The sequence below is a fragment of the Drosophila guanche genome, unplaced genomic scaffold (assembly GCF_900245975.1).
Source record: "Drosophila guanche unplaced genomic scaffold, DGUA_6, whole genome shotgun sequence".
In the NCBI taxonomy this organism is placed as follows: Eukaryota; Metazoa; Arthropoda; class Insecta; order Diptera; family Drosophilidae; genus Drosophila; species Drosophila guanche.
In genome coordinates this window covers 7,177,399-7,201,523 of record NW_022995745.1, presented here as the reverse complement: position 1 = coordinate 7,201,523, position 24,125 = coordinate 7,177,399, and the positions used below count along the sequence as shown (strand labels likewise).

The window sequence follows — 24,125 nt, the reverse complement described above, 5'->3', positions numbered from 1 at the left end:
CACCACAGCCCAGCCCAGCCCATTGCCCCATGCCTCATGCCTCATGCTTCATGCCCCATGCCCCAGCCCAGTTCAAGCCATTGCCCAGCCCAGCCCAGGTTCGGGCCCCACTGGAATTACAATTAATTTGCTCAATGTTCTTGTTGTTGATCGCTTTGCCGGATAGAGAAAGAGAATGAGAATGGAATTGTTGGCATCGGCCCACTATACATGGGCATGCCTTAGGGATAATCGAGCCCAGAACCATGAATGTTAATGATCTAAATAAATATCAAAGAATAACTTACCGAAAATGTAGCTGAGGTATCCATGCAGATGGATTGTTTGAAGTAATAAATGTAGGGACTTTCAGGTACTGACTTTAATATCGACACACACTCAATCCAGATGCTCCCATTTGCCAGCCAGCCAGATGCACAAGCGAAATGTGCCAAAGAGAACGAACAAGAATGCACTAAAATAGTAAAAATGAAAACATAAACCCCACACCCCGTAAGATGTCCCGGGAAATGTAAACCAATGGTTGATCTTTTCGATTTCGATTTTGATTTATTGTATATTGAATTATTTGTATGTTTTGGTTTTTCAGTAATTTCATCTTTAAATAATTGAATTTCTTATTGAATTTCAAGAGGAAAATTCACATCTGCACTAAAAGACAATATTTGACCGAAAAAAAATCATCAGTGTTACCCACATGCTAATTCGAGTAATCGGATTGGTTTTGTTTGTGTGTGTCAGTGTTTGAGTTTTACAAAGTAAGTTACTGAATACTGAGACACACTGTTCGTGGTACGTGATACGTGGTGTAGATGGTGCTGAATCAATGGGTATGCCATGCCCAAGGCCCAAGGAGTGTGAGATTGGTAAATGCCTAATAGCTCGATCGCGTACTCGTACACGTCCACACCTCCACCCTATTCAAGAGTAATTCGTATATCAATTAGTTATCTACGGACTAGAACTAGTTAGATTCATGTATAATATATATTTATATATTTATTAGATTTTCTATTAAAGCTGATAAATGTACTTCATCTCGTTTGTCGTTATTAACTCGTATAAGTTCATGGCATCTCATCTCCATCGCATTCTAAACATTTTTCGATTTCATATTATCAATTTCAATGTGAAATAAACTACAAAGTTTTCGCTACACTTGTATTAGACTCTGATGCAAAAGTTTCCTTGTATTTGTAAATAGTTTTTGAGAAAAATGTGAAATATAAATTCATTAAAATTCATTATTGACGTAATGCTACGGACTGCTGAAGCCTGATGCTGAATGCGGAATGCTTTACTGATGCTGTTGCTGTTGCTGTTGCTGTTGCTGTTCGCTGACATTGCTGGACAATTGCAAAATAATGCGTAAAATGTATGTATAAAGATTCACTACTTTAAGCTACCAATACAATAGTTCATTGAATACGTAAGGCAATTTCATTGTTTAATTGAGAACTAGAACTAAACGCTACAACACAAAATGTCAAAAGCCCCTACCACCCCGAACAAGCCAACTGCTAGGCCAATCGTACTCCTCCTGCTCGTATAATTGCTAATTAATGCTCTATGTATCCATCTCTCCTCTAAAATATATTCAGTGTAAACATTCCAATTCATCTACAATCTTATTTCATTTGGCTGGATTGCATGTGTGTGTGTGTGTGTGTGTGTGTGTTGTTGTGTGCCCCACCACCTTCATCACCTCAGTGTCTCATCTTACTGCCATTCGTTGTCGTATTTATTCATCGTATTTGGCTTGGACTGAGTCCTTTGGCCTCCTGCCTCCCCACTGGCACTGCCAACTGCTGGCAGGAGATTCATTTTGGACGCAATCAGACGCCTAGGGTGGCCCGTGTTCGGTGTGATCGATACCCGGAATTCACTACCTACAAAGTTGTATCAAAAATTCTTAGCGTACTCGTACTCCGCTCTAATATTTTCCCCCCTTGTTTCCTGTTAGCTTGCTGTTGGTGTTTTGGTAGTTTTTTCTTTCGGTTTGGTTTTTGCTCAATGTCAGTCCATTGGGTGAGTGGCAGCCACACAATTCCGGTCCAGTAAGGGCCACAGGCCAAACTTACTGCCACGGACTCCAGTCCGTTCTCCAGTTGATGGGCTGCCCTTCGGATCCGTCGTGCTCAACTTAAGATTAACTAAAATCTACCCACAGAACACAATATAAGCTATGCACTGGCTAAGGATCGCAGGGGGTTATGCTGGATGCTGAATGGGAGTAGGAAATGGGAGGCGGAATGGGAATGGGAATGGCAATGGGAATGGGATGACACCTTAACCAGCGACTATTTGGGACACGGAGTTGGTGCGTCGGCGTTTGGTGATTTGCTTCCACAGGCGGCGATTCAGAGATGGCTTGTCCTGCATAAGATACACAATGTATTTATCAGTGGATCCTTGGATCTGTAGTAGTAGTAAGGGATCATCTTACATTATCCTTGCGTGGCGACATTTGTGCCATCTCCGCGGCTTCGGTCGCCTGAGACGTGCCCTGCGGCAGCAGGCTGCTGTGACTCGGAGTCTGACTCTGAGTCTGGCTCGGTTGGGGCTGCTCGCCAAGGGCTCCGTCGGAGTGGTTGGGGGTGCTGCTGCTGCTACTAGCGGTTATCTCAGAGTTGCGACGCTTAATAAAGTTGATTCTATGAGCACGGAAATGTCATTAGGTATTTCACAGGAAGCTGTTGCAGTTCACGGAATACTCACAATCGCTTCGAATTGCCCACTTCCGTTTCGAGGAATGCTTCAGTCATTGTTGTTGTGGTACTGGTGGCTCCGTCCACTCCGTCCATCGAAGTAGTACTCATCGTCCTCGTCAGAGAAGCTGCTGCTACTGCTTGGGTGGGCAAGAAAGAGTCGCGTTTCGATGCCATCGCCATCCCCATCCCCGTACCCATCCCCGTCATCGTTGCGACCATCGTTGTGGAGGTCGTGGATGTCTCCCTGACTTGACAGCCACTCCTCGATTGAGACATGCAGTATATCTTCTCGCGTCTCGCTAAGATTTCCAGATCGCCTAATTTGCTCCCGCCTCTGCTGGAGCTGCAGGCGATGCTGCTGTCGGCGCCGCTTGCGCTCCCTGCGACGGCTCGAGCCGCATAGCCAGAACTGGTCCATGGTCCTGGACTGCTGGCCCGCTGGCTGCTGCGTGGATCGCCGCCGGCACGAGCTGAACCAGCGGTACGTGGACTGCCGTGGCTGCTGCTGCTGTGATTGCTCTGCACGGAGGCCGAGACCGGACGCGGACGACGGTTCACCGTCGGCGTGTCCATCTTTGAGTTGCGTTGTTGAGAGTACGATATGACAGCCTCTTTTGGCTGCACCCGATTCGTGGCTGAACGACTCAATAAATCGCGACCCGTCAGACGATGAAATGTGGAGAGGTCGTGCCTGCCAGCAGGACAGGACACTCAAATTAGCATCTACAGAATGGGCTGAGGACCAGCTCCCTACTCACCCCAGAATAGTTGTTAGATCTGGACCAGGCTCGTAGCAGATCAAGTCCTCGTCCCCGAGGATGTCGTGATTGAGGGCCAGCCGCATTTCCAGCCTTGGACTTAGGCCGCAGCCAGCGTGGGGCGCTGGGGCAGCGTGTCCCGAACGTTGATCTACTTCGTTTCCCTCCGCTGTCGTTGCCACCTCCGATTCCACCTGCACCACCGCTGGCGATGGCACTGGCGCTGGCTGCCCCACTATAGCCGGGCTGCTCTGACGGTGGGGGGTCTCGAGACTCGCACGGCTCGGCTTTGGTATCCTCGAGGCTGTTGCTGATGAAGTGGCTGAGGCGGGCCTGGGTGCCCCCAGCAGGCAGGTCTCGATTATCGTTGATGATTGACGTTTTTGGGATGGTGCCGGCACCGGCACCGGCACCGCCACAGAGCTGCTGGTAGTCGCCGCTGGAATTGTCCTTGACCCGATAGCGATTGGGTCCGAAGCGCTGGCGACGTCGCCGACAGCCGCCGAGTAGCCACTGTCAGCAGTAGCGCCAGATTTTCTTTGAGGTGGCTCCTGCGGATGGGTAAGATCAAAAGTTAAAGGAAAGAGTTGGAAAGAGTTTGAGTTGGACTCACCGTTTTGGGTGGTGCAGCGCTTAGATTGGTCTGCGTGAGCAGCAATCGACGCGGTGGCGGCGGCGGTGGTATAAACCTCGCTGGCCTGCCGCTGGCTCTGCCGCCGAAGCTCGTAGTGCCGCTCCCGCTGCTGATTGTTGTAGTAGTCGACAAGGGAGCTGGACTCGCCATCGTCGTCGTCCTGCCCGTTGTCGCTGCTGCAGCCGGAGGCTGAGGCTGCCGAGATGATGGCATCGTGGTGTAGTTCCCTTTCTCTGTCTCGGCACCTGGCCCTGGCCCGGTCCCTGTCCCTGTCCCTGGCCCGCTGATCGTAGCTGGCATCGTGGACAAGCTCGTCGTGTGCGATGCGGGTGTCGAGCGTATAGAGGGGCGCTGATCGAGCAGATACTCGCAGGATAAGCCCACCACTGGCAGTGGACCCACTCGCTGTGCTAGTGGTGGTGGTGGTGACGGTTCCATCTGCGTGGTTATGGCCGTAGTGGGCAGCAGCATGGTAGTGAGCAATGGACGTGGCCCCAGATTCGGTTGCAATCTCTGCTGTTGATAGCCCACATGCTCCTGTGTCGCCTCCTGCTCCAGCTGCAGCTGCAGCTCCAGCTCCAGCTCCAGCCGCTCCTCCTCCGGATCCTCCTCCCGATCCGGCACCACTTGGACTGCCTCGTCGCTTGAGCTTCCAGCTGAATCCTCTAGGTAGTGGCCATTTGTCGTTGCTTCCCCCTACCAATTGTTGGGAATAGAATTCAACTAATCAATTCTGGTTTGGATAGAGCTTCCTGCTTGCAGTTTGCGCCTCATGTGGATGTGAATGTTGATGTTGACTTTGATTTTGATGTGGATTCTGAGTGGATGCGGTTCGGTGCGTTGGCAGTACGGAATTTTGATTTATCGGATTGGGGATTGGCGTTCAATTTGATTTGATTGTGGAGCGATCGTCAATCGTTCTCGCTGTCATCGTCTTTGTCGTCCCCGTCCAGGCGTCTGATGGTAATGAGCTCGCAATATTGCAGGATTGGCTAAAGCTTCACTAATTTCACTACGACTTTCTAATATACATATATGGAAGCGATAACGAATAGCGATAACGATACGAATACAATAACAAGAACGATAAGTTTACGATTAAGTTACATCAAAAATACAAAGAGAGCGAGAGATTGCGACAGGCAAACAAAAAGGTACAATGTACACACACAATAAATTTGAATTGGAATATTTATATAAAATGTGTCAGAGTATGCAGAGAAATGATTGTTCGATTGATCGTTTGATCGATTGTTTGATGTTCATGATGATGGTGCGAAGATGCGGTGGTGGGTTTATCGATGAATGTAGATGAGCGATAGAGCGAGTTGCGAGTTGCGAGTTGCAGTCGATGGTGTGGCATATGGAAATGAAAGTATAGACAAAAATAGAAAGACAAACCAAAGTGAATTCAAGTTAGTTCATTGAGTTGAGTGTTCATTGACAGTTAGCTAAATTCGATATGACTTGGCTTAGGCTACATGCAGGTGGGATTATGTATGTAGATCATCGCTTGCGTATACGAATACCTCTTCAAAAGTGAGGCCATATGCAATTGCATTTGCATTTGCATTTGCATATGCTTTTGCATTTGTGCTGTTTGCAAGTGCATTGCCGCTTCGGTGCACCGAAGACTCTCTATTGTCTCAATTGTTTCGAGGTGTACAGTTGCTTCAGGCCGCGCCAGTGTTGCCATGCAGCAGAATCGCAACGAAAGTTTGAGTTTGGTTTTTCTTTGGTTGGTTCTTTTTGTTTTTTTGTTGGTGTTGCTTTTTGGGATTTGCTGTAATAACGACCCACCTTTTTGATGTCATCGCTGTCCTGTTGGGTTTTCTCTTCGTCGCTCTCGGTCTCCTCCTCGAAAAGGGGCTCAAGACGACGTCTAAGCATGACATGTATCGATATACGATTACGATATACGATTCGATACGATTCGATAATACGTATGATGTATGTTATGGCGTATGTAAACGAATTTCAATTTGAATTTAGCAATATTCGATCGATGTGATTGGTTTGGTTTCGATTTGATTTCGATAAAGATACGAGTATGTGTATGTGATATGTGTGTGTCTATAACATAAATGATGTATCAATTTTGAATAGAGCAAACTTAGTAGTAGGTTTATATATAGAGAGAGAGATAGTAGATACGATCAAAGGCTATACAAGTATACACTACATAAAGACAAAGACAGTCCGCCCTCTCATGTCCGTTGGTCGTTGGTCCTCGATCCTGATCGATAACTATCACTATATATAGGTCTAGAAACTAACCCGAAAATGAGTGAACAATACTTGAGATGGAGAGAGAGAGAGAGAGAGAGAGATATTTGGATGGAAGTACGAATCGAATTGGATTGTGGCTGGGTGTGGTTGTGGGTGTGTCTGTGGTTGGGCGAAACGAATGGAACCGAAAGAAAAAACACCTGTAAAAGCTACGAAAGAAAGTGTCCAAAGGAATACACAAAAGAAGAGAATTCGTTTACTTAGTTAGAGTAGGGTTACTGGTTAATGGAGTTACTATCTCTAGAGTTTCGTCTATATATATATATATATTATTGATACGATATATTGAGTTGTAAATGGGTTTACTGCGGCTGCTTATGGGTCTAGTCTAGTGGCTCTACCAGCTGTGTGTGTGTGTGTGGGTGTGTGTGTCTCATAATATAGCTCGGGGTCTCCACTTCACCCTACATACCGTGGCAGCAGTCCCCGTATGGTGCTGGCCGTCATAGGCGGCGCCATCAGTAGCTCGTCCATCATCAGCTCCGTGTCATCGTCATCGTTTAGCGAGGTGCTCGACTTGGTGGGTGACTGAAAGTCGAATAAATTGAAAAGAAAGCCCTGACTACCTCGGGTTCGGATCTCTTACCGAATGCGTATTCTCCGAGTTGATCAGCTGCATGTCGTTGTCTTCGTTGTCCCCGCCGCTGGTGGGTGTGCCCCATACCTCCTCGCCACTGGTCGCCCCCGAGGTGCACTCGTCCATCTGCTCGTCCGTCTCGGAGGTGGCCGTCTGCTGCGGCTGCTCCTGGGTATCTTCGGCATTCCAGCGGCCCAAGTACTTGTCGATGAAGGCACGCGACTCCTCGAAAAAGGACATCTTGTCGGAGACAAAGGCCCCAGCTCGATTGGTCCAGGCTCCGCTGGCCAGCACATCCCCGTTGACCATGGCACCAGTCGAGCTGGAGCAGCCAACCAATTCGTTGAGGTTCTGGGCCAGCGCCTTGTCCGAGGCTGCATCGTCCTCATCATCCTCGTCTCCATCCCTGTCATCATCGTTGTTGGGGCTGTCGTCATGGCCATTCGATGTGTAGGGCTCCAGGTCATCGTCCAGCTCGTCAGCCTCATCCATGCGATCGTCGGAGGGCAGTTTCTCCAGACTGGACATGGTGCCGAAACGCCTCAGGGCATTGGTCATGGGCCTGTACGGAGGTTCCTCGTCCAACGGAGACTCGTCGCACGAGTCCTCGGGTATGTTCTCAATGATCGCCTGCCGTGGCTGCTTCGTCGTGGTGGTGGTCGTGCTGCTGGTGGCCACTTCTGCTCCAGGAGATCCAGCTCCTCCTCCTCCTCCTCCGCTATTGTCCCACACATTGGTGCTCGTCTTGGTGAGAACGGCATCGGGCGTGGGTGGCACCACGGCTATCGTAGGTGTGGAATTATCTTCGCTGTTGCTCTGTCCCTCTTGGAGCAGTGCAGGTGTAGCCCGCGCCCGCGCCTGCCCACACAGCTTGGCTGCCGGCGCAAACTGGGCCAGTCCAATCAAAACCAGCGACAACTGCTCATCCTCCTGCCGCTGGGCCGCTGTCAGTGGGGATGTGGATGTGGTGGTTGCCGTCTGTTTGGGCGACTCCAGAAGCTTGCAGGTCTGGTGTTCCATCTTGTCCGGCGAGAGTTGGGCGTGCGTAAAGTCCTCAGGAGTGCAGCGGCAGTGGCAGGCGGCATATTTGGCTGGCGATCCCGACATCGAGCCCGATCCGCCCGATCCCACGGAGTGGGCTGTGCGCTCGCTGCTGCGCATGATCCGTGCCGTCTCCGTGATCGTCACTATGGCCTTGACCTGCTGGTTTGCCCGTGGCCGGGCAGGCTCTTGGCACATCTGGGCCACGATTCGAGTGCGTCGTGGTGGTGGCAAGGGTTTCGGTGAACCGCCTGAACAGTGGCCATTTGCCATAGGTGGAGTCACCGTTGCCCCTGAGGCCAACGATGCCACCGATGCCAACGATGCCACCGCCGCTGGTTGAGGTTCTAGAATTCGTATTTTGGAGCCGTCTCCGGCGCTGCTGCTGCTGTTGGGAATGGCGCCAACGCTCTCGTCCGTGGCCTCTGATTGGGAGAGGGACAGTTCATCGGTGATCAGTTGGGCCACGTCGCTCTCCGTGTCGCCGGTCTCCCGGCGACTGCTGCTGGCGACCACCTTCGAGGACAGCTCCCCCGTGATGGTGCTGCTGGACATGCTGGTCACGCTGCTCGTGCCGGTGCCGGTGCCGGTGCCAGCTCCCGTGCCCGTGCCCGATCCGCCAGCTATACCGTTCAGCTTACAGCATCGATTCGGCGAGGATTGGCTATGCTGCACCTTAAGGGAGTTGCAGAGCAGCACCGGCGTGGAGCTGGAGTTATTGACGCCAGCGACACCACCGCCGCCGCCGGCGCCACTCTGCTGGCAGTTCTTGTGGCAGTGTCGGCAAACGGCCAGCTTGTCCAGCACAATGGGGCTCGAGCGTACCGTTATCTAAATGGTGAAGCAGGAGGGATGAAGCGGAATATAGAGCAGGGATTAGCTTTTACTAGGAGGCAGGAGTTATACAATTATGTAAGTTTTGCTTTGAGTGCTTTCAATCAGAAGCCGGCAGCGTCGTAACAGTTCTCGGGCAGCGCTGTCGGCGCTGTCGGCGCACGCACAGCGTAAATGCTTCACGTGGCTTCGGCACATGCACATAGAACCGACGCAGCGACAGAGAAAGAACTTCGTATGGCCAGAAGAAGGCTCGGCTGCCGCAGCGGCAGAGAAGCAAGTACCGTTTTTGGTTTCGCGACGGGCGCAGGCACTAAAACAGTTCAGTGTCTGCGTGCCGAGCCCTTATTGAAATGGATAGGAGAGGTGTGGCTCATGTGGATCAAGCACGTGGATGCAGCTGCACAGCAGACTTGCTCTCACCTGACTGTCCGATGTGGTGCTGTGGGACTGGCTGATCTGGCTGTGGCCAGCCGCCTCCGCCTCCGAGTAGATGTCTGAGGCGGCGCTCATGCTGAGCTCCTCGACCCCGCTGAGTCGCTTGCCACCGAAGTTGGGCTTGGCAGAGAGAACGCCGTTCTCCTTTGCCAGGTTGAGCTCCTTGGTGCGCTTCTCGAGCTGCTGTCGCGTCCAGTATGTGATGCGTTCGTCCTGTTCGCTGTCGCTGTTGAAGATCAGCTGCTCGTCCTCGGCGGTGATGTTCTCCTGCGAGCGGGCAATGGCCGCCAGTCGGGCCTGCTGCTGCTGCTTGTCCAGCTGGCCCTTCATCCAGTTGGCCAGATGCAGAGCGCTCGACTTGGGTGTGCCGGTCTTGTTCAGGATGCGGCACTTCTCGTCGATCAGCAGCTCGATCTGCTCCACGGCATGTCCGTGTGTGTGTCCATGGCCGTGGCTACCGGCGGCGGCCGCACCTGGCCCCGTGTGCCCATGGCCGTGAGAGCTGTTACGCTGCTGGAAAAATAATGTGTGGGGGTAAATGACTGTGGACCGCTTCTTACCTTGACGAGGCACCAGCTTGGCCTTGGCCTTGGCCTTGGAAATAGGAACAGGAACAGGAACACCACCACCTACAGCCCACAGCCCACAGCCCACTGCCCGCAAACCCACCAATCCACCCACCACCGCTGCCCGAACGCTGCCCAAACGCTGCTTGGCAAATTAAAATTTGTGATGGGCTCATTGGAACTTTTGGAAATGATTTCCAAGCTGGAGTAGGGTTACGCATGCATTTTTGCTATTGCTTGGATTTGCTTTTGCTTTCGCTTTCGCTTTCGCTTTCTCATTGTTCTTGTTTCTCTTTTTGCTTTGCTTTGCTTTGCTTTTGCATTGAGTTTTGAGGTTAGTTTTTGCTTTTGATTTTGCTTTTGACTTCTGGCTGAGATCTTTGATCGATTCAACGGAGAAACGGAACGGAAATAATAATACGATTGAGACCGTGAACTTGTTCTTTGTCCTTCTTTGCTTTGATTAAAAACGCTTGCTCTCTTGCTCTTGCTCGTAGGAATTGTAAATTGGATATTCTAGTGGAAGGGAAGGAAGGTTGTGGGGCGAACACAAAACACAGAACGAATATGGCGGATACAAAACAGCACAACTAACGGCTACAAAAACAGTAACGGTAAACGGGATATGTACGGGTACAGTTACAGTTACAGTTACAAACGACAACAACAAATAAGCGATTATAGATTTGGAGGTGGAAGTTGAAGTTGAAGTTGGAAGTTGGAGAAGAATTAGAAGAAGCAATTCGAACTTAAAACTAAAATTGAGTCCATCACAATTTTTAATTTATCAATTTTGGTTTTCTTTTTTGCCTTGTGTGTTTTCTTTTGGTTTTGTTTTCTTTTGTTTTTTTTCTTTCTTTTGTTTTGTTTTGTTCATCTCTGGGATATTGATCATGTTTCGGGTTTTGCTTTGGATCGACCAATTAATGTAAGCACAGGACCAGGATTAGACCAGGATTTAGATAAATGCGGAGCGATATTGGGCAACGTTTTGAATGAGTGCTCGGTGGGTTTCTACTTGGTTTACTCTTTTTTTTGTTGTATTTTTTGATTTTTTTTTTTTAATGAAATAAAAAGAACATCACAAGCGTTTTTAGTCAAAGAATCATTTTGTTTTTTATTATTATTATTTGAATGCATCTCGTTTCTCATCGCAATCTCAATCTCAAACTGCATGAAGTCGAAGTCGAAGTCGATGTCGAATTCGATATCGATATCGATTCCTTTCGTGTTATGTAAAGTGGCAAAAAACATGAAATCAAAAAGTTCTAGACGTACATACAGATTACACAATATGAATATGAATACCAATATATATATGTAGATGTATATATATATATATATATGTATATAGACTGCATATGTATACCTTTGTATGTGTGTATATGGTGTATAGAGAGATATTTTGCTTATTGCTCAAGGCACACCCAAAAACCGAGCCGGACACAGTCCCGCACAGTCTGTTAAAACTTGCCACAGATGTACAGGTGTGTGTGTGCGTGTATATATATATATATGGAGGTTAGACCAGAGACTAGCTAAGAGTCGCTTCAAGTCCTGGCTGGACAGCGTCGACACCCAACAGAGCTCGCACAGCGGTGCCCAAAGACGGGTATAAAGATTCAAAAATTCCGCAAGGAACAAACAGAATGAAAACCGTTGCCCCACTGTGCGAGCCCCCAAAATGAATGTTTTATGGATATTAAAAATATCTATGTATGTACATGGGATGGATGTATGCGGATGATTGTGGTTGGGATTGTGATTGCTTTTAAAAGGCAACAAAGTGCTTGTCATTGATAATTGACATCAGATACATGTACGAGTATGCAAGGGGTTCCATCCAGCCAAGAGCCCTGCGACTGAGCAAAGTTCGATTACAGCTATAGACATAAGTTTATACTAGGTACTATACATGTGGAAATGTGTACTGTGTATGGGAAATGGGAAATGGGGGAAATGTTTGTACAATTTCAATTGCTTTTCGAGTGGAACTTAAGGGATTTAGGATTCGGGGAAGAGAAGGATCAGCGAGTATCGAATCGAATCTAGGAATGGCAACAATATTTGGCTAATGGTAAACTTAGAGTACGAGTCCCGCAACCCCATCTAGATGTACAACTAGATCAAGGCTAATGTAATACAACAACAGCAATAACAGTAATAAGTTTTCAATTTGGCTACAAAATGGAAGCATTTTTTAAAGACTAGATATTAATAATTCCTTTGGTTTCGTTCACTTTGTTGCTGGATTGGCAGAAAAGTTTCAATCGAAAATTTGATAATACGAATTGGAGCGATTAGGAGTATGGAATATACGATTAGGTCATTAAAAACGATGCACCCAGCCACTGGCTGGTAAGTGTCTGTGCGGAGCTTTTGCTTTTTTGCTTTTGTTTTGCTATCCGCTTTTGGGGCGGGTGTTTTGTATATTTGACTAGCTATAGCTAAATCTATATACGGTATGGCTATAATCTAACAAATGTACTCTAAGTAGGTAGGTATGTATATAAGGAAGGTATATTGTATATAACTATGTAAGAATTAAGTGCTACACAAACAACATGGAATTATCATCATTGAATTAACATCTGCGGCAACTTCTTTTTGATAATATTTACACTCGATTCAGAATCGACTTGGAGGGAGCAAACACGATTACGAGGAGAGTAAAAGTATATAGATATCAATATCAATATTTATATACACAATGCGCAAAGCGAGTCAGATGGAGAGTTGTATATAGGGCGGAGGTTACATAAATATTTATGTACAATGCTCCAGAGATACATAATTGTAATTGGTGGTACGAACTTCAAAGTGTTTGCCTGCAAAGTCTAGCAAAGAGGGACGTGGACTTGGACTTGGAGTTGGTGTTGGAGTTGACCAAAACCAGAAGCACAACCAGAAGCAGCGCCAGGGGCAGCGCCACAAGCAGAGCAATCAAGAGAGAGATAGAGAGGGATCAGGCGATGAGGTAGCAAGAGACATAAACAGCGACAGAGAGAGAGAGAGAGAGAGAGATAAGAGTGAGGGTAAGGGGTAGATCAGTGGTAGTTTTGTCTAAGCTCGTCGATTCAAAGATTGTGCTGGGGGGTCGGGAAGGGATCGTCATCGCCTGTCGCCACTGTCGTCGCAGTGGCGTTACAGTCCGTTTGTAGCCAAAAGTCAAATCACAGATCCAGTGAGTCCGGTGGCGTGGGCTTGGTGGGCAGCATGCCGAATGGATCATCGTCCACCACCACGCTGTCCTCGTCGCTGTCCTCGTCATTGTCCCCGTCGGGATTGTCCGCGCCTTCGATGCCCACACGGTCCCCGTCGCCCAGGAAGATGCACTCCTCCACATCCGTGTCGTAGCACGGATCCAGATTGACCTCGTGCAGCTGCAGGTCCAGCTCCAGCAGATCCCACGAGCCCCCGAACTCGGCCAGCGGAATGTTCGTCGCCCGCCCGCCCGCCGGCGGCACAAAGTCATTCGAGAAGGCGTCCGAGTTGCATTGCTGCGAGCTGGGCGAAATGTTCGGCGTCGGCGTCTCGGGGGTGGTCAGCGACACCTGCCCGACCCCCCCAATGGCAGCCTCGTCGATGAACGACCGCCCCACCGAGCTCAGGCTGAACTCGAGAAGCTTCTGTGAGGGCGGTCGCGTGGCCACGGGCACTGGCACGGGCGGGGGCTCGATGCTTGCCTCCGGAATGGCCGTGAGACATTTGCAGCTGGCGCTGGGCAGAGACAGGGATGGGGCCGAGGTCTGGGTGTGGGTGTGGCCCGTGCCCGTGCCCGTGCCCGGGCCCGTCAGGCTGCCGCTGCTGCTCAGGCAGGAGCTGTTCGTGTTGAAGCGCCGCAGCGAGCTGTCGCAGGCCGCCGCCCCGCCACTCACCAGCGCTGCCGTGGTACCCACACCATTGGGCACAGAGCCGCCACAGGAGCCATTCGAGTGGCCATGACCATGGCCCTGACCCAGGCCCTGCCGGGCTGGTGACGTGGTGCGCGAGGGCAGCGAGGCGGAGCAAAGCTGCGACTGCGACTGCGACTGCGACTGCAGCGGCGTCTGGGTGGCGGCGCAGGCACTGGTTGTGGCGCTGGCGGTGGTGCTGGTGGCGCAGCTATGCCGCACGGCGCTGGCCAGTCGCTGCAGATTCTCGTAGGAATCGCCGCTGTCCAGGCGCTTGCTACGAAAGAGACGCACCTGCTGTTTCTGCTGCTTGAGGTTGATGCTGTCCAGCGATGGCAGCTTCATCGAGGCCATCGAGGCGGAGGTCATGCCGATATCACTCAGCGGCACCAGCGTGTTCAGCACATCCGGCGAGTCCAGCGGGCTGGACAGGGGCGTTGAGCCCAGTGCCGCATTCACCAGAAATCTACAGGGGTTCGATTTGGGTTAGAGTTGGGCGTGGGGAGAGGCAAAGACTTACATTTGGCGCTGCAGCAGGTTCTGCCAGACGGCCTTCAGCTCGAGGGAGGGAGCGCGCAGGATGAGGCTCTTGCGGCGGGCCCCTCGCCTCGGTGTCCGGCTCAGATCGGGCGCACAGTAGCCTGTGGGGCTCTCGGCCAGCCGCCCATTCGGATCCACAGTCAAACGGAACTCGGTGGCTGCCGCAGGTGGGGGAGGCAAAACAAATTGAAATAAGAACTGCCAGGGGGAGCGTGGGATTGGGACTCACTCTTCTTGCGCATGTGGAAACAGGAGTCGACAACATTGGCTATGGGCACGGGCTCCTCGGTGATGAAGAGCACCCGGTCGCGGCTAACCTTGGCAAAGACGATGATGTCGCTGAAGAGCAGCGTCCAGTAGGGCTTGATGGAGCGACCCTCGACGCGGGACAGATCACCGCCGAAGATCCACTGGCGACCCTGCACGGCCAGCGTGAACGGCTTGCACTTGGTGAAGACCATGCGGGACTCCAGATCCTGGAGCGTGAGCAGGGGCCGGCCCTCGCCGAGGGGCTCCATGAGGCCGCTGCTGACGGTGATCTCGCGGTAGGCCGCCTGCAGCTCCCCGATCACGCTGCTGAAGTTCTTGTGCTCCTCGGTGTCCACGTGGCAGTTGCTCGCCAGCAGCTGCATCAGCTTGAGTATCTCCCGAAAGTGCTGCAGCGGACGGTGGATGAACATGGTGAGATCCGGACGCTTGCGCGGCACCACCGGCTCCGTGATGAAAGCTATGAACTCGGAGCCCGTCTGCCGCGACTTGTTCACCAGCACGCAGTCGGCCCGCTTGATGCCGTTGCAGTACTTCTTGTAGGCCGCACATATGGCCGTCGTCTTGGACAGGTACACCCTCGAGGCAAAGTTCATCTGCGGCTCCTGCTCCTGCTGCTGGTGCTGGTGCTGGTCTCCGCTGCACAGCTGCTCTAGAATATCCTCGGCGATGCGCAGCAGCTCGTCAATGTTCTGGAACAGCGTCCGATGGTCGTTCGGCGATATCAGATCCTTGCGCTCCAGCAGCGGCTGCACAAACCGCTCCACACCAAAGTGCAGGGCCGACGTGAAGTTCTGTTCCCGGCTAATCAGCTGCAGGAGGAAGCGACGCCGATTGTCCGTTATGGGCACAATCGACTGGACAGGGAGAGAGAGTGTTAAAGATGATTCAAATTCAAAAAGTTTGATGACAAAATGTCTGAATATAAATAAGGATTTGAATGGATTCAAATCGATGAAAACGGGAGGCAGGAAAGTGCTCCATCGGTGCACGATAATTGAGGAACATTTCTAGCTGTGGCCTGGCTTTGGGTTACCATGGGGACCAAATGAATTCTTCTACTATGTAATTTAGGTGCGGAAAGCGGTCGTACATCTAGTCTATATCTGGACATACGAGCTGGTTTATGGGGCTATAAAGTGCGGACAGATAACTGGCAGTCAAGCAACAAAAGGCAACCAATAAAATACCTTACAGAGCACATAAATAAAAACCCTTCCATTCTGTTTAATACAAATAAAGAAATAACTCAACACAAACGCAAATAAAATGTAGAAAAAAAAGATGTTTATTGTCAAGCGTTTGTTTTTATTTTAATTTTTGTTTCCTAATGGCGGCTTGGGTTTTGGGTTGGGCATAAAAAAATGATGATTAATAATAGTACGTAATGATAGCCAGCATGGCGATAGCTTAAACTCTACAACTAAACAATAAACGGTCTGCAAAGTATGTACAAATGGCAACAAAAGAAAAGAAATACACGCAAAAAAAAAAAAATGTGGTTGCAACTCAATGCGGGAAATCCCCCTGGGATTGGTGATTGGGAATCGAATCGAATCGAATCGGGTTATTCGGGTTAGACCAAAACGCCCTTGCCTACCTCCTTGCTGAAGGTGACCTGAGGCAGGTGGAGCCGCCGCTTGGCGGCCTCAATGGAGGAGGTGGTGCCGGAGCAGGCGGTCGCCGGACGCGAGAAATTGTTGCTCAGCTGCGCCTGTGGCTGGGTGGCTGGTCTCGAGCTGCCCGTCCGCTGCAGAGAGCAGCTCATCATGTTTGTCGTGTTGCTGCTTAGATCCTCACGCTCCAAACCCAGAACCAGCTGCTGACGGGATTGCTGCTGCTGCTGCTGCTGCTGCTGCTGCTGTGTGATGGCATTGGCATTGGAGTTGCCCAAGGAGAGGGAAAGACCTGCTCCCAATCCCGTGCCAGTGCCAGTTCCCGCTGTTCCCATTGATGTGGAGAGGGAGGCGGCGGCGACTGTTGCCGTTGTGGTGGCTGTCTCAATGGCCATTGTGGCGCCCGCGCCTGACCTTCTGAATATCTCCAACGTCAAGGTCGAGCCCTGCGATCGTATCAAATTCAGAACATCAGCCTCGGGCATCGTGACCACATTGTGCTTGTCCACGAAGATCACATAGTCGCCGGGCAGGATGCCGCACCGATCCGCCGACATGCCCGCCTCCACCTTCTCGACGCGCGGCGGATGCGTCCACACAATGGAGAAGCCGAATCCCCGCTCCTCCGTTCGCGTCAGTCGCCGTGTCATCGTGAAGGGTGTGCGTCCCAGCGATCGCTGTCCACTGCCGGCGCTCCCTCCGCTACCCCCACTGGCCATGGTCGACTGCCGCCTGCCGCTGGCTCCGTTCAGGTGATTGGCGTTGCTCACATTGGCATTCACATTGCAGATGGCTGCGGCGATTGCCCCACCACTCGGCGCTGCTCCGCCTCCCGCCCCACTGGACGTGCTGTTGCCGCCGACGGTGGCGTTGGTGGTGCTGTTCGCATTGCCATCGGCAGGCGGATCCAGCTCGAGGAAGCGCAGAAAGAGATTCTCGTCCGCGTCCCGCTGATGGAGCGCCTTCTTGCTCAGCTTCATTGGCTGCTGCGGCTGCAGCAGGCACTCGTCCCTGCCCAATGTCGTCGTTCCGGCCATGCTGTCGATGCTGATGCTGATGACCTCGTCCAGGTTCATGGCTGCTGCTGCTGCTGCTGCCGCCGCAGCCGCTGCTGACGACTTTTGTGGCGTGGCTGTGGTGGTGGCCATATCGGAACCTTCTGCCAGTGATGGCACCAGCTGCTTCTGCTCCTGCTGCTCCTGCTCCTGCTGCTGCTGCTGCTGCTCTTCGTGATTGCTGCTCCGGCTGCTGCTGCTGCGACAGCTACTAAGGCATGCCTGCGACTGCGACTGTGACTGTGACTGCAACTTGTAGGATCCGCTCACGCTGTGGCTCTCCGCCAGAAGCTCGCTCAGCGGGAAGGTGCTGCTGCCCAGGAACTCGCTGCGTCTGTGGGAGCAACAAGAGAGAGAAAATAAATATCTTTAGTAAGGAAGGGGAACAAAATAAACAATTAAATGATCATTTATGCATTGGAAAGAAAGGTTCTTGCTCTCCAGTTTGAGCCCATGAATGATTCACCCAATCAAAGATATTCAAACACCTTTCGACTGTTTAGCCCACACTCTCAGCACATTTGACTGCAAGATTGGATCTGCCCCAACATGTGCGGAACGTTAGGTAAAGCCCTGATTGTATAATAACAATTTTGGACACTGTGCGTCACGTTGCACTGGCATTTCAATGGTTTATTTATAGGCCCCTGGTCGCTGGTCTAGTTCGGTCAGGCAATCTTCGTGCTTCCGCTTCCGCCTCCTCTTCCGCTGTTGCTTCACCTTCTAGCCCTAACCCTAGGTTGCCACTATCTTGGGTGAGAGAGCGGCCATCGTACGTGACATAAATCAATTAGCGGCTCTAAGCTGGCGTCACATTCTTTCTATCTCTCTCTCTTTGCCACATTCCACATGGCCCGGAAATGCGCTTTGGCCGGCCAATTTTGATGGGTGGTTGCGTGGTGCTAGCGGCTAGCTTTATCTACATATCCTGTGGCTCGTCCTTTAGCTGTGGCTCCCACTCCCAGCTCTAGCTGTAGCTTCAGCTTCAGCTTCAGCTTCAGTTGCCGACACTCTAGCTGGAGTTGGCGCGCGTATTTGGGTCACTTTTATTGATTTTTGTGGTCGGTGATGGCTGGCAGTGTATAAAGTACGTTGAGTGGAGTGGAGTTCTTTCTGTTTTCTGTTTTCTGTTTTTCCTGTTGTTTTGGGGTTCTCTTTTGCGATTGCAATCGCGATTGTCTGCAAGGCAAGGACCGCCCACTCAAGAGTGGCCCAAAATGGGGGCAAGGCATTAAAAATGTAATGCGAATAGTGGCAGAGAGGCAGGGCGGCAGTGGAAGTGGCAGAGACAGGAAGGAGGCCGTTTGTGGACTGCGAAAGGTAGAAGGCTTCGCCGAAAAGCAGGCAATGAATAATTCAGCCGTCAGTCGCTTTGTAAATTGACTTAAAGCGCTCGAAAACGAGTCCTTTGGCCCAACTATTTTCACAATTTACACATTTACCCTGTCTTCTTCGATGTGTGTGCTTTTCTGTGCGTGCTACATTATGCATGCATAACAAATACGAGCGACTCTGCCACAGAGCGAGCGAGAGAGAGTGAGAGAGAGAGAGAGAGACAAATGGGAATGGGAATGGCAAATGGCAGCTGGCCGACATTCCCCGGGTGTCCATTTAGTTAGTTGGCTCAGCTCAATTAGTTGTCCGTCAGCGAAAGGATTGGACTCTGTGTGTTGGATGTCGCGGGCCAGCGTGTGTGTGTGTGTGTGTGTGTGTGTGTGTGCTTTGCGTGTAATGGGGGTGACCATTGCATAATCGCTAACCAAATCGATCTGGCATCAAATGGCAGCAACCAACCAACCAGTTGGAGTGCCACAAGCTAGAACTGCAAACAGAACAAACTGGTCAAGTGGCGACGCTCGCTCTCTCTCGGCACTGCAGTGGTAAATGGGTTTCTTGTCCTTGAATTTCAATTAACTTTTGCTCCACGACTCACAGCGGCACGTTTGTCGAGTCTGTCATACTTCCTGCTACACGCACACGCACTCGCACACTCGCACACTCACACATCACAGCGAGAGCTGAGCACTTCCTGTTCGCATTCGATTAAGCAGCATGCCCAAAAGTATGCTACACTTTCCATGCGGCCCTCACTCACACAGTTATATAATTCGATGTTGCCTGCCCGCCCCTTGGGGGCTTGGGACGCGGACGCGGACACTGACACTTGCACACCGGATGTCGGATGTCGGAGCAGAACTCGAACAAAAATAATCAAATAAATATGAATGGAAGTTACAATTATCAAAGTGCCAAGTGGAATCTGCGGATGTCCAACACACTTTTTAGCACATTCGCTGCTCGAGCGTTGCCAGGCCGTTGCCGTTGCCGTTGCCGCTGCCGCTACTCGATGCTTCTCCGATACTCTGTGCTCTGTGGCCTGGCCCTTTTATTGCACGGTGCTGCTGTTTAGCGTCGCGCGAGCTTGGCACTCCAACTGAGAACTGGAGAACTGGCGGGCCGCGGCGCAGGTCAGCCCAGAAATTTGTAGTCGAAAGTCGCTGGAAAAGGCGCTCCACTGCGCATGACCTGGATGTGGAATGTGAAATGTGAAATGTGGACGGTAGATGGAACATGCTCGTACATGCATGGCCCTCGGGCAACCCGCACCCACTGTGGGGGCTATGGCGGGGACTGGGAATGGGGTTGTTTATGTGCAGGAAATGCAGCAAGCAGCAGGCGCTATAAGTTCCACGAGGCCTGAGCAAAACGTTACAATTAACCAGACGCCCAGACCTTAGTCTTTTGCCTGCTCCAAGTGCTCAACCCTCTTCACTTCCAAGCACTCCAACCCCCCCAACACCCAGTCCCCACCCTACAATTGAGGGTGAATGACATGGGCTCAAGATGAGATTGAGACACAGGACACCAGGAGCTGGGGCTCAGTAATGGGTTTTGACAAACTGTTTTGTGACCTTACTCGTACTCACTTTAAATGGCGATCCCGATGCCATACGGCCAGCTGTAGCTGCTGATTGGACGAGTCCTCCTCCTGCGGAATGGGGAAGCTGAAGCGCTGATCAAAGTACGGACGGCTCGAGTGACGGTGGACGGCGGTGCGCTGAAAGCCCGAGTTCATGGCTGGCTGAGCTGACTGGGCGGGTGCCAGGGCCACCTTGACGTAGGCATAAACGCCAGTGCCAGTCCCATGAGAACGCTGCAAGTCACGACAGCGAATGACTAAAAGGGCAGAGAGAGAAAGGGAGAGAGTTAGCCGATGAGTCTAGCTGATGGTCTCTCCTATCCACCTGAAGGTGCGAGTGCTTTCACGGACCTACCGCAATCGATGCGCCTTGGGACTCACCGTGTACATTCAGTTGTCGCTGCTGGGCATCGTAGACGATGCTCAGATCAATGCTGCCCCGCTGGCTGTCAATGCCGGCGGCGCTGGAGTGGCTCGATGATGTGGTGGAGGCCATCGAACTGCGCTTGGCCAGCTGCTCATCGTCGTCCAGGTCGCTGGACGTGGAGCTGGAGAAGCTGAGGCAGCGCTTCGTGCTGGGCACATGCTCCATTTGGACTGGCGTTGCGCTGTGCCTCCTGCCCTGGCTGCGACTCCGGCTCTGGCCATCTCTGGTGGCCGTGTGGGCTGTCTTGTGGGGATTCTTGCGCCGCACCACCCGCTGCCGCTTCAGGTGGGTGGGTGTGCGCACCTCCATCTCGTGGACGCTGCTCTCGCTCCACTCCCCGCAATCGGCCAGCACATTGGTGGCTGCCACTGGGGCTGCAACAGCCGCGGCTGCTGTTGTGTGCTTGCAGCGGACCTCCTTGCGCGCCGACTCTATGATGGCGTCCAGCATGCGATCCAGGGTGGTGTCGCCCATCCGCGAGGACGACAACTGCGAGTCTTCCAGGACAGGCACACCCACAGCGGCACTCCCACTGCCACTCCCATTGCCAGCAGCAGCAGCAGCAGCAACAGCAGCAGCAGCACCCAGGGGCACAGCTGTAGCTCGGGGCAGGCAGCGTAGAGCCGCCAGCTGCGGCGTGGCCTGACGCGGTCCACTGCCCTCGCTGAAGCTTCGCCGCTGCGGACTCTTGCCGTGCACATTGCTCAGGTCCTGCAGGGCAATCAGGCTGGCGTTGCCGAAGGGGCTGCTCATAAAGTGAACGCCGTAGTTCTCCTTATTCGCCTCTCCCTCGGCCCCAACATCGCGCCGACGGCCGCGCGTCTCCTCCACCACGGCATTGGAGCTGGAGTGCCGATGCATGCGTGTCATGGTTGGCATGTCCCTGATGTGGAAAATAAAATAAAGGATTTAAGTATCTATCAATGGATGGAGTGCCTAGCTGATGATCATCTCTGGATCTTGGTAGAGGTCTGCTCGATGGGCAGCTGGCAGCAAACAGGGGATCGGATTCTGGTTTCCTTCTTTCGTGCTTGGTTAGTTTTTGTGTGTGTTTGTTTTTGGGAACTTCCAGACAATTTTTGATGCAAAAAACGAACAACAAATGAAGGAAGCAAGCGAGCAAACAAAGCAGGAATCATTTGCAAATTGTTTTTGCGGCAAACGAGTTTTTCACGTACTCCTAAGGAGCCGAGGTCCCTCGTCCTCGTCCTCGTTCTCGTTCTCGTCTTCTTTTATGCTTCAGGCCTCAGTCATCCAGGTTCTTTCGCGCTTTATGCGGATTTCAGGTTTGCATTTAAATTGAAATTAAACTTATGCTAATTTCGAAACAGATTTTTAAAGCGCTGCGGTTGCCAACCATAAAATTGAGCGAGTCGGCCAAGGATCCTGCTCAGCGGCTCATCGTGTCTCCTTTTCCCCCGTGCGTGAGTATCCTTGTATCTGTGTGTATCTGTGTAAGCATAGATCTGTGCTTGTCTGCGTGCAACAATTACGCCCCAGCATAATGATGCCATTTTGCAAAAAGCGGCAATCGGCAATCGGCAAAGCCAAAGGGGAACACAAAAGATCCGTCCCAGATCCCCTGCCTTTGTCTATGTGTCTTGTGTACCCTCTAGAGTCTAGATGCAGCACACACACACACAAACACTCGCACACACAGGTCTAGAGAAATGGATTTTCATGTAATCCATAAACGTCACCCCAGAGAGATGAAAAGCCGAGCAGAATTGCAGGAGAGAACAACAGAGTCGGGGAGTCGGGGAGTCGGGGAGTCGGAGTCGGGGCAGAGGCGAGCAAAAAAAATATTATTCTTCCTACCCAAAAGATGATTCGATCTTTCTCCTGGCAGAAAATTCATTTTTCCCTGCTCCTCACACTCCGTGTGACTTGTGCCTGAAGAATTAGCCCCGGCTCGGGGTAGCAGCGAGTGAGAGAGCAGGAGTAGCAGGAGAGCAGTGAAGGAATACAAAAAAAAAACAGCAACAAATTAAATGTATTAGACGACGACGCACCACCCCTTTTCTTGTGGGTCTCCTTCCGCCCTGATCTGGATCTGGGTCTCCGTCTCCGAGGGGTTAGGGTCTTAGGGTTTTTTTTTCTCCATCGCCAGCCTTTTTTTCTGGCTAAATTAAAATTAGAGCTAGAGCAAAGACAAACACGACAACCGCCTCATGGGTGCGATCGTAATTGTAAGTGTGTGAGTGCGTGCCCCTTTGTGCCTATGTGTCAATGTGTGTGTGTGTGTGTGTGTGTGTGTGTGTGTGCCAGGTGTGCCAAGGGTAACCGAGCAGGGATTGAAGGGACCGAGCTTATCAAGCGATCAATTGATGGATCGATCATTCCTTGGGTTTCATTGAGTCCCGTTTCGAATGACCGTTTGATCAGGTTTGCCTAATCTTCAAAGTGCGATAACTCACCTGGAAATTGGATCTGTGTTGCGACCAGGTCGCCTTGTGTCCTGCGCCACAGCTCTCTGTCTCAATCCTGGGGCACCGTACACGTTTTTGAAGGATTTCCAACACGAGTTTACCAAATCAACGGATTTTTATAGATTTTAAATTTGAACCAGACACCAAAAAAAAACAAATTGTTTTTCTCTTTCCAAAAGTTTTGTTGCTTGTTGCGTGGGAAACGGAAATTTAGCTTTTGCGAAGATTTTTTTTAGAGTTTTTTGGTCTATGACGAAATGATCAATTTGGATGTTTTATCATTACTTTTCTGAATTCAGAAAAAAAAATGCGACACTTTTTCTGTTGTTTCCTTGTCCGCGGCCGAAAGAGGACTATTACAAACTCATATCAAAAAACGAAATCAAAGAATATTGGAAATATCCGTTTTCCCACCGTACCCACCCGACGGCCACGTTTTGTTGCCCAGCCATGTTGCTGTTGATCCGTACACATGTTGCTGGTAAACGTGCTTACCACGGTGGAGCATCGACGTTAAAATACCCTCTTTGCGTTAAGTAATGCCAAGATTTATGTATTCCCAGCAGCTGCTGCAGCACCAGACTAAATAAATACATTTTTTTCCCCTGCTTAATTATGTTAGAAGACCAACAGAATATCCAAGAAATTACAGACCATATATTCGTTGAAGTGCACATATCGTTTCATATAGTTATATATACCTTTTGACCCACAGGGTAATTAAATGTTGCTGGCAAATGTTGCTACTGAGCATGCGCGCCAATGCGTGCAATCCACCACCGCGCTTGTGCACCATTGAGAGAGTGAGCGCGCTCTCTTCTCTTTGCTTTGGATTGTAGCTTCAGTTTATGTGAGAGCAACTTCCGCCGCTCGCCGCCAGGCAGCGCCAGCCAGTGAAAGTAAGAGAGCGGCTGCCTGTTGAGCCTGATCTGCTCTCTTCCGTTTCATTCCAGCTTTCTCTTCATCTTGCGCTGCATTTCTCTTCTAAGCAGGTAAATCCCTGCCAAACGGTCCGTCGAACAACTTCTTTGTCCTCGTCCTGGCTTTGCCTCTGCCAGCGGTGGACAATGGGCCAGGGCCAGCCAGCTGTCGGGGAACTGTAAAAAAGAAAGGAAACCCACACGGCGACG

At 51.1% G+C, this 24,125-nt stretch overlaps 1 protein-coding gene across 9 annotated transcripts; it reads right to left on the bottom strand.

Annotated features, from left to right (window-relative positions):
* Positions 1-588: 588 nt before the first annotated feature.
* On the bottom strand, positions 589-23,329 carry LOC117580742. Of its 9 annotated transcripts, XM_034267418.1 has the most exons (18): positions 22,984-23,329; positions 20,521-21,449; positions 20,147-20,396; positions 16,149-17,553; positions 14,511-15,405; positions 14,262-14,439; positions 14,036-14,207; positions 9,268-9,795; positions 6,979-8,841; positions 6,805-6,920; positions 6,533-6,541; positions 5,904-5,985; positions 4,083-4,799; positions 3,470-4,020; positions 2,719-3,402; positions 2,447-2,654; positions 2,283-2,376; positions 589-2,246 (listed from the first exon to the last, which is right to left on the bottom strand). In XM_034267418.1, the coding sequence occupies exons 2-17, from the start codon at positions 21,443-21,445 to the stop codon at positions 2,290-2,292; spliced, it is 8,670 nt and encodes a 2,889-aa protein (XP_034123309.1). In that variant the 5' UTR covers positions 21,446-21,449; positions 22,984-23,329; the 3' UTR covers positions 589-2,246; positions 2,283-2,289. The 9 variants fall into 9 exon arrangements, with proteins under 9 accessions (XP_034123309.1, XP_034123310.1, XP_034123311.1 ...); XM_034267419.1 differs by lacking the exon at positions 589-2,246 and having other exon boundaries at positions 2,290-2,376; positions 9,268-9,792; XM_034267420.1 differs by lacking the exons at positions 589-2,246; positions 6,533-6,541 and having other exon boundaries at positions 2,290-2,376.
* Between the last annotated feature and the right edge of the window lie 796 nt (positions 23,330-24,125).

What these genes read in the sequence shown, in the direction of transcription:
- LOC117580742 (XM_034267418.1), bottom strand. Translation starts at nt 21,445, where the DNA reads ATGCCAACCATGACACGCATGCATCGGCACTCCAGCTCCAATGCCGTG. An exon ending in GCGACAACTGAATGTACACG is followed by an intron (nt 20,397 to 20,520) that starts GTGAGTCCCAAG and finishes CTGCCCTTTTAG; the next exon opens with TCATTCGCTGTCGTGACTTG. An exon ending in TCAAGCAGCAGAAACAGCAG is followed by an intron (nt 9,796 to 14,035) that starts GTGCGTCTCTTT and finishes TTATTTTTCCAG; the next exon opens with CAGCGTAACAGCTCTCACGG.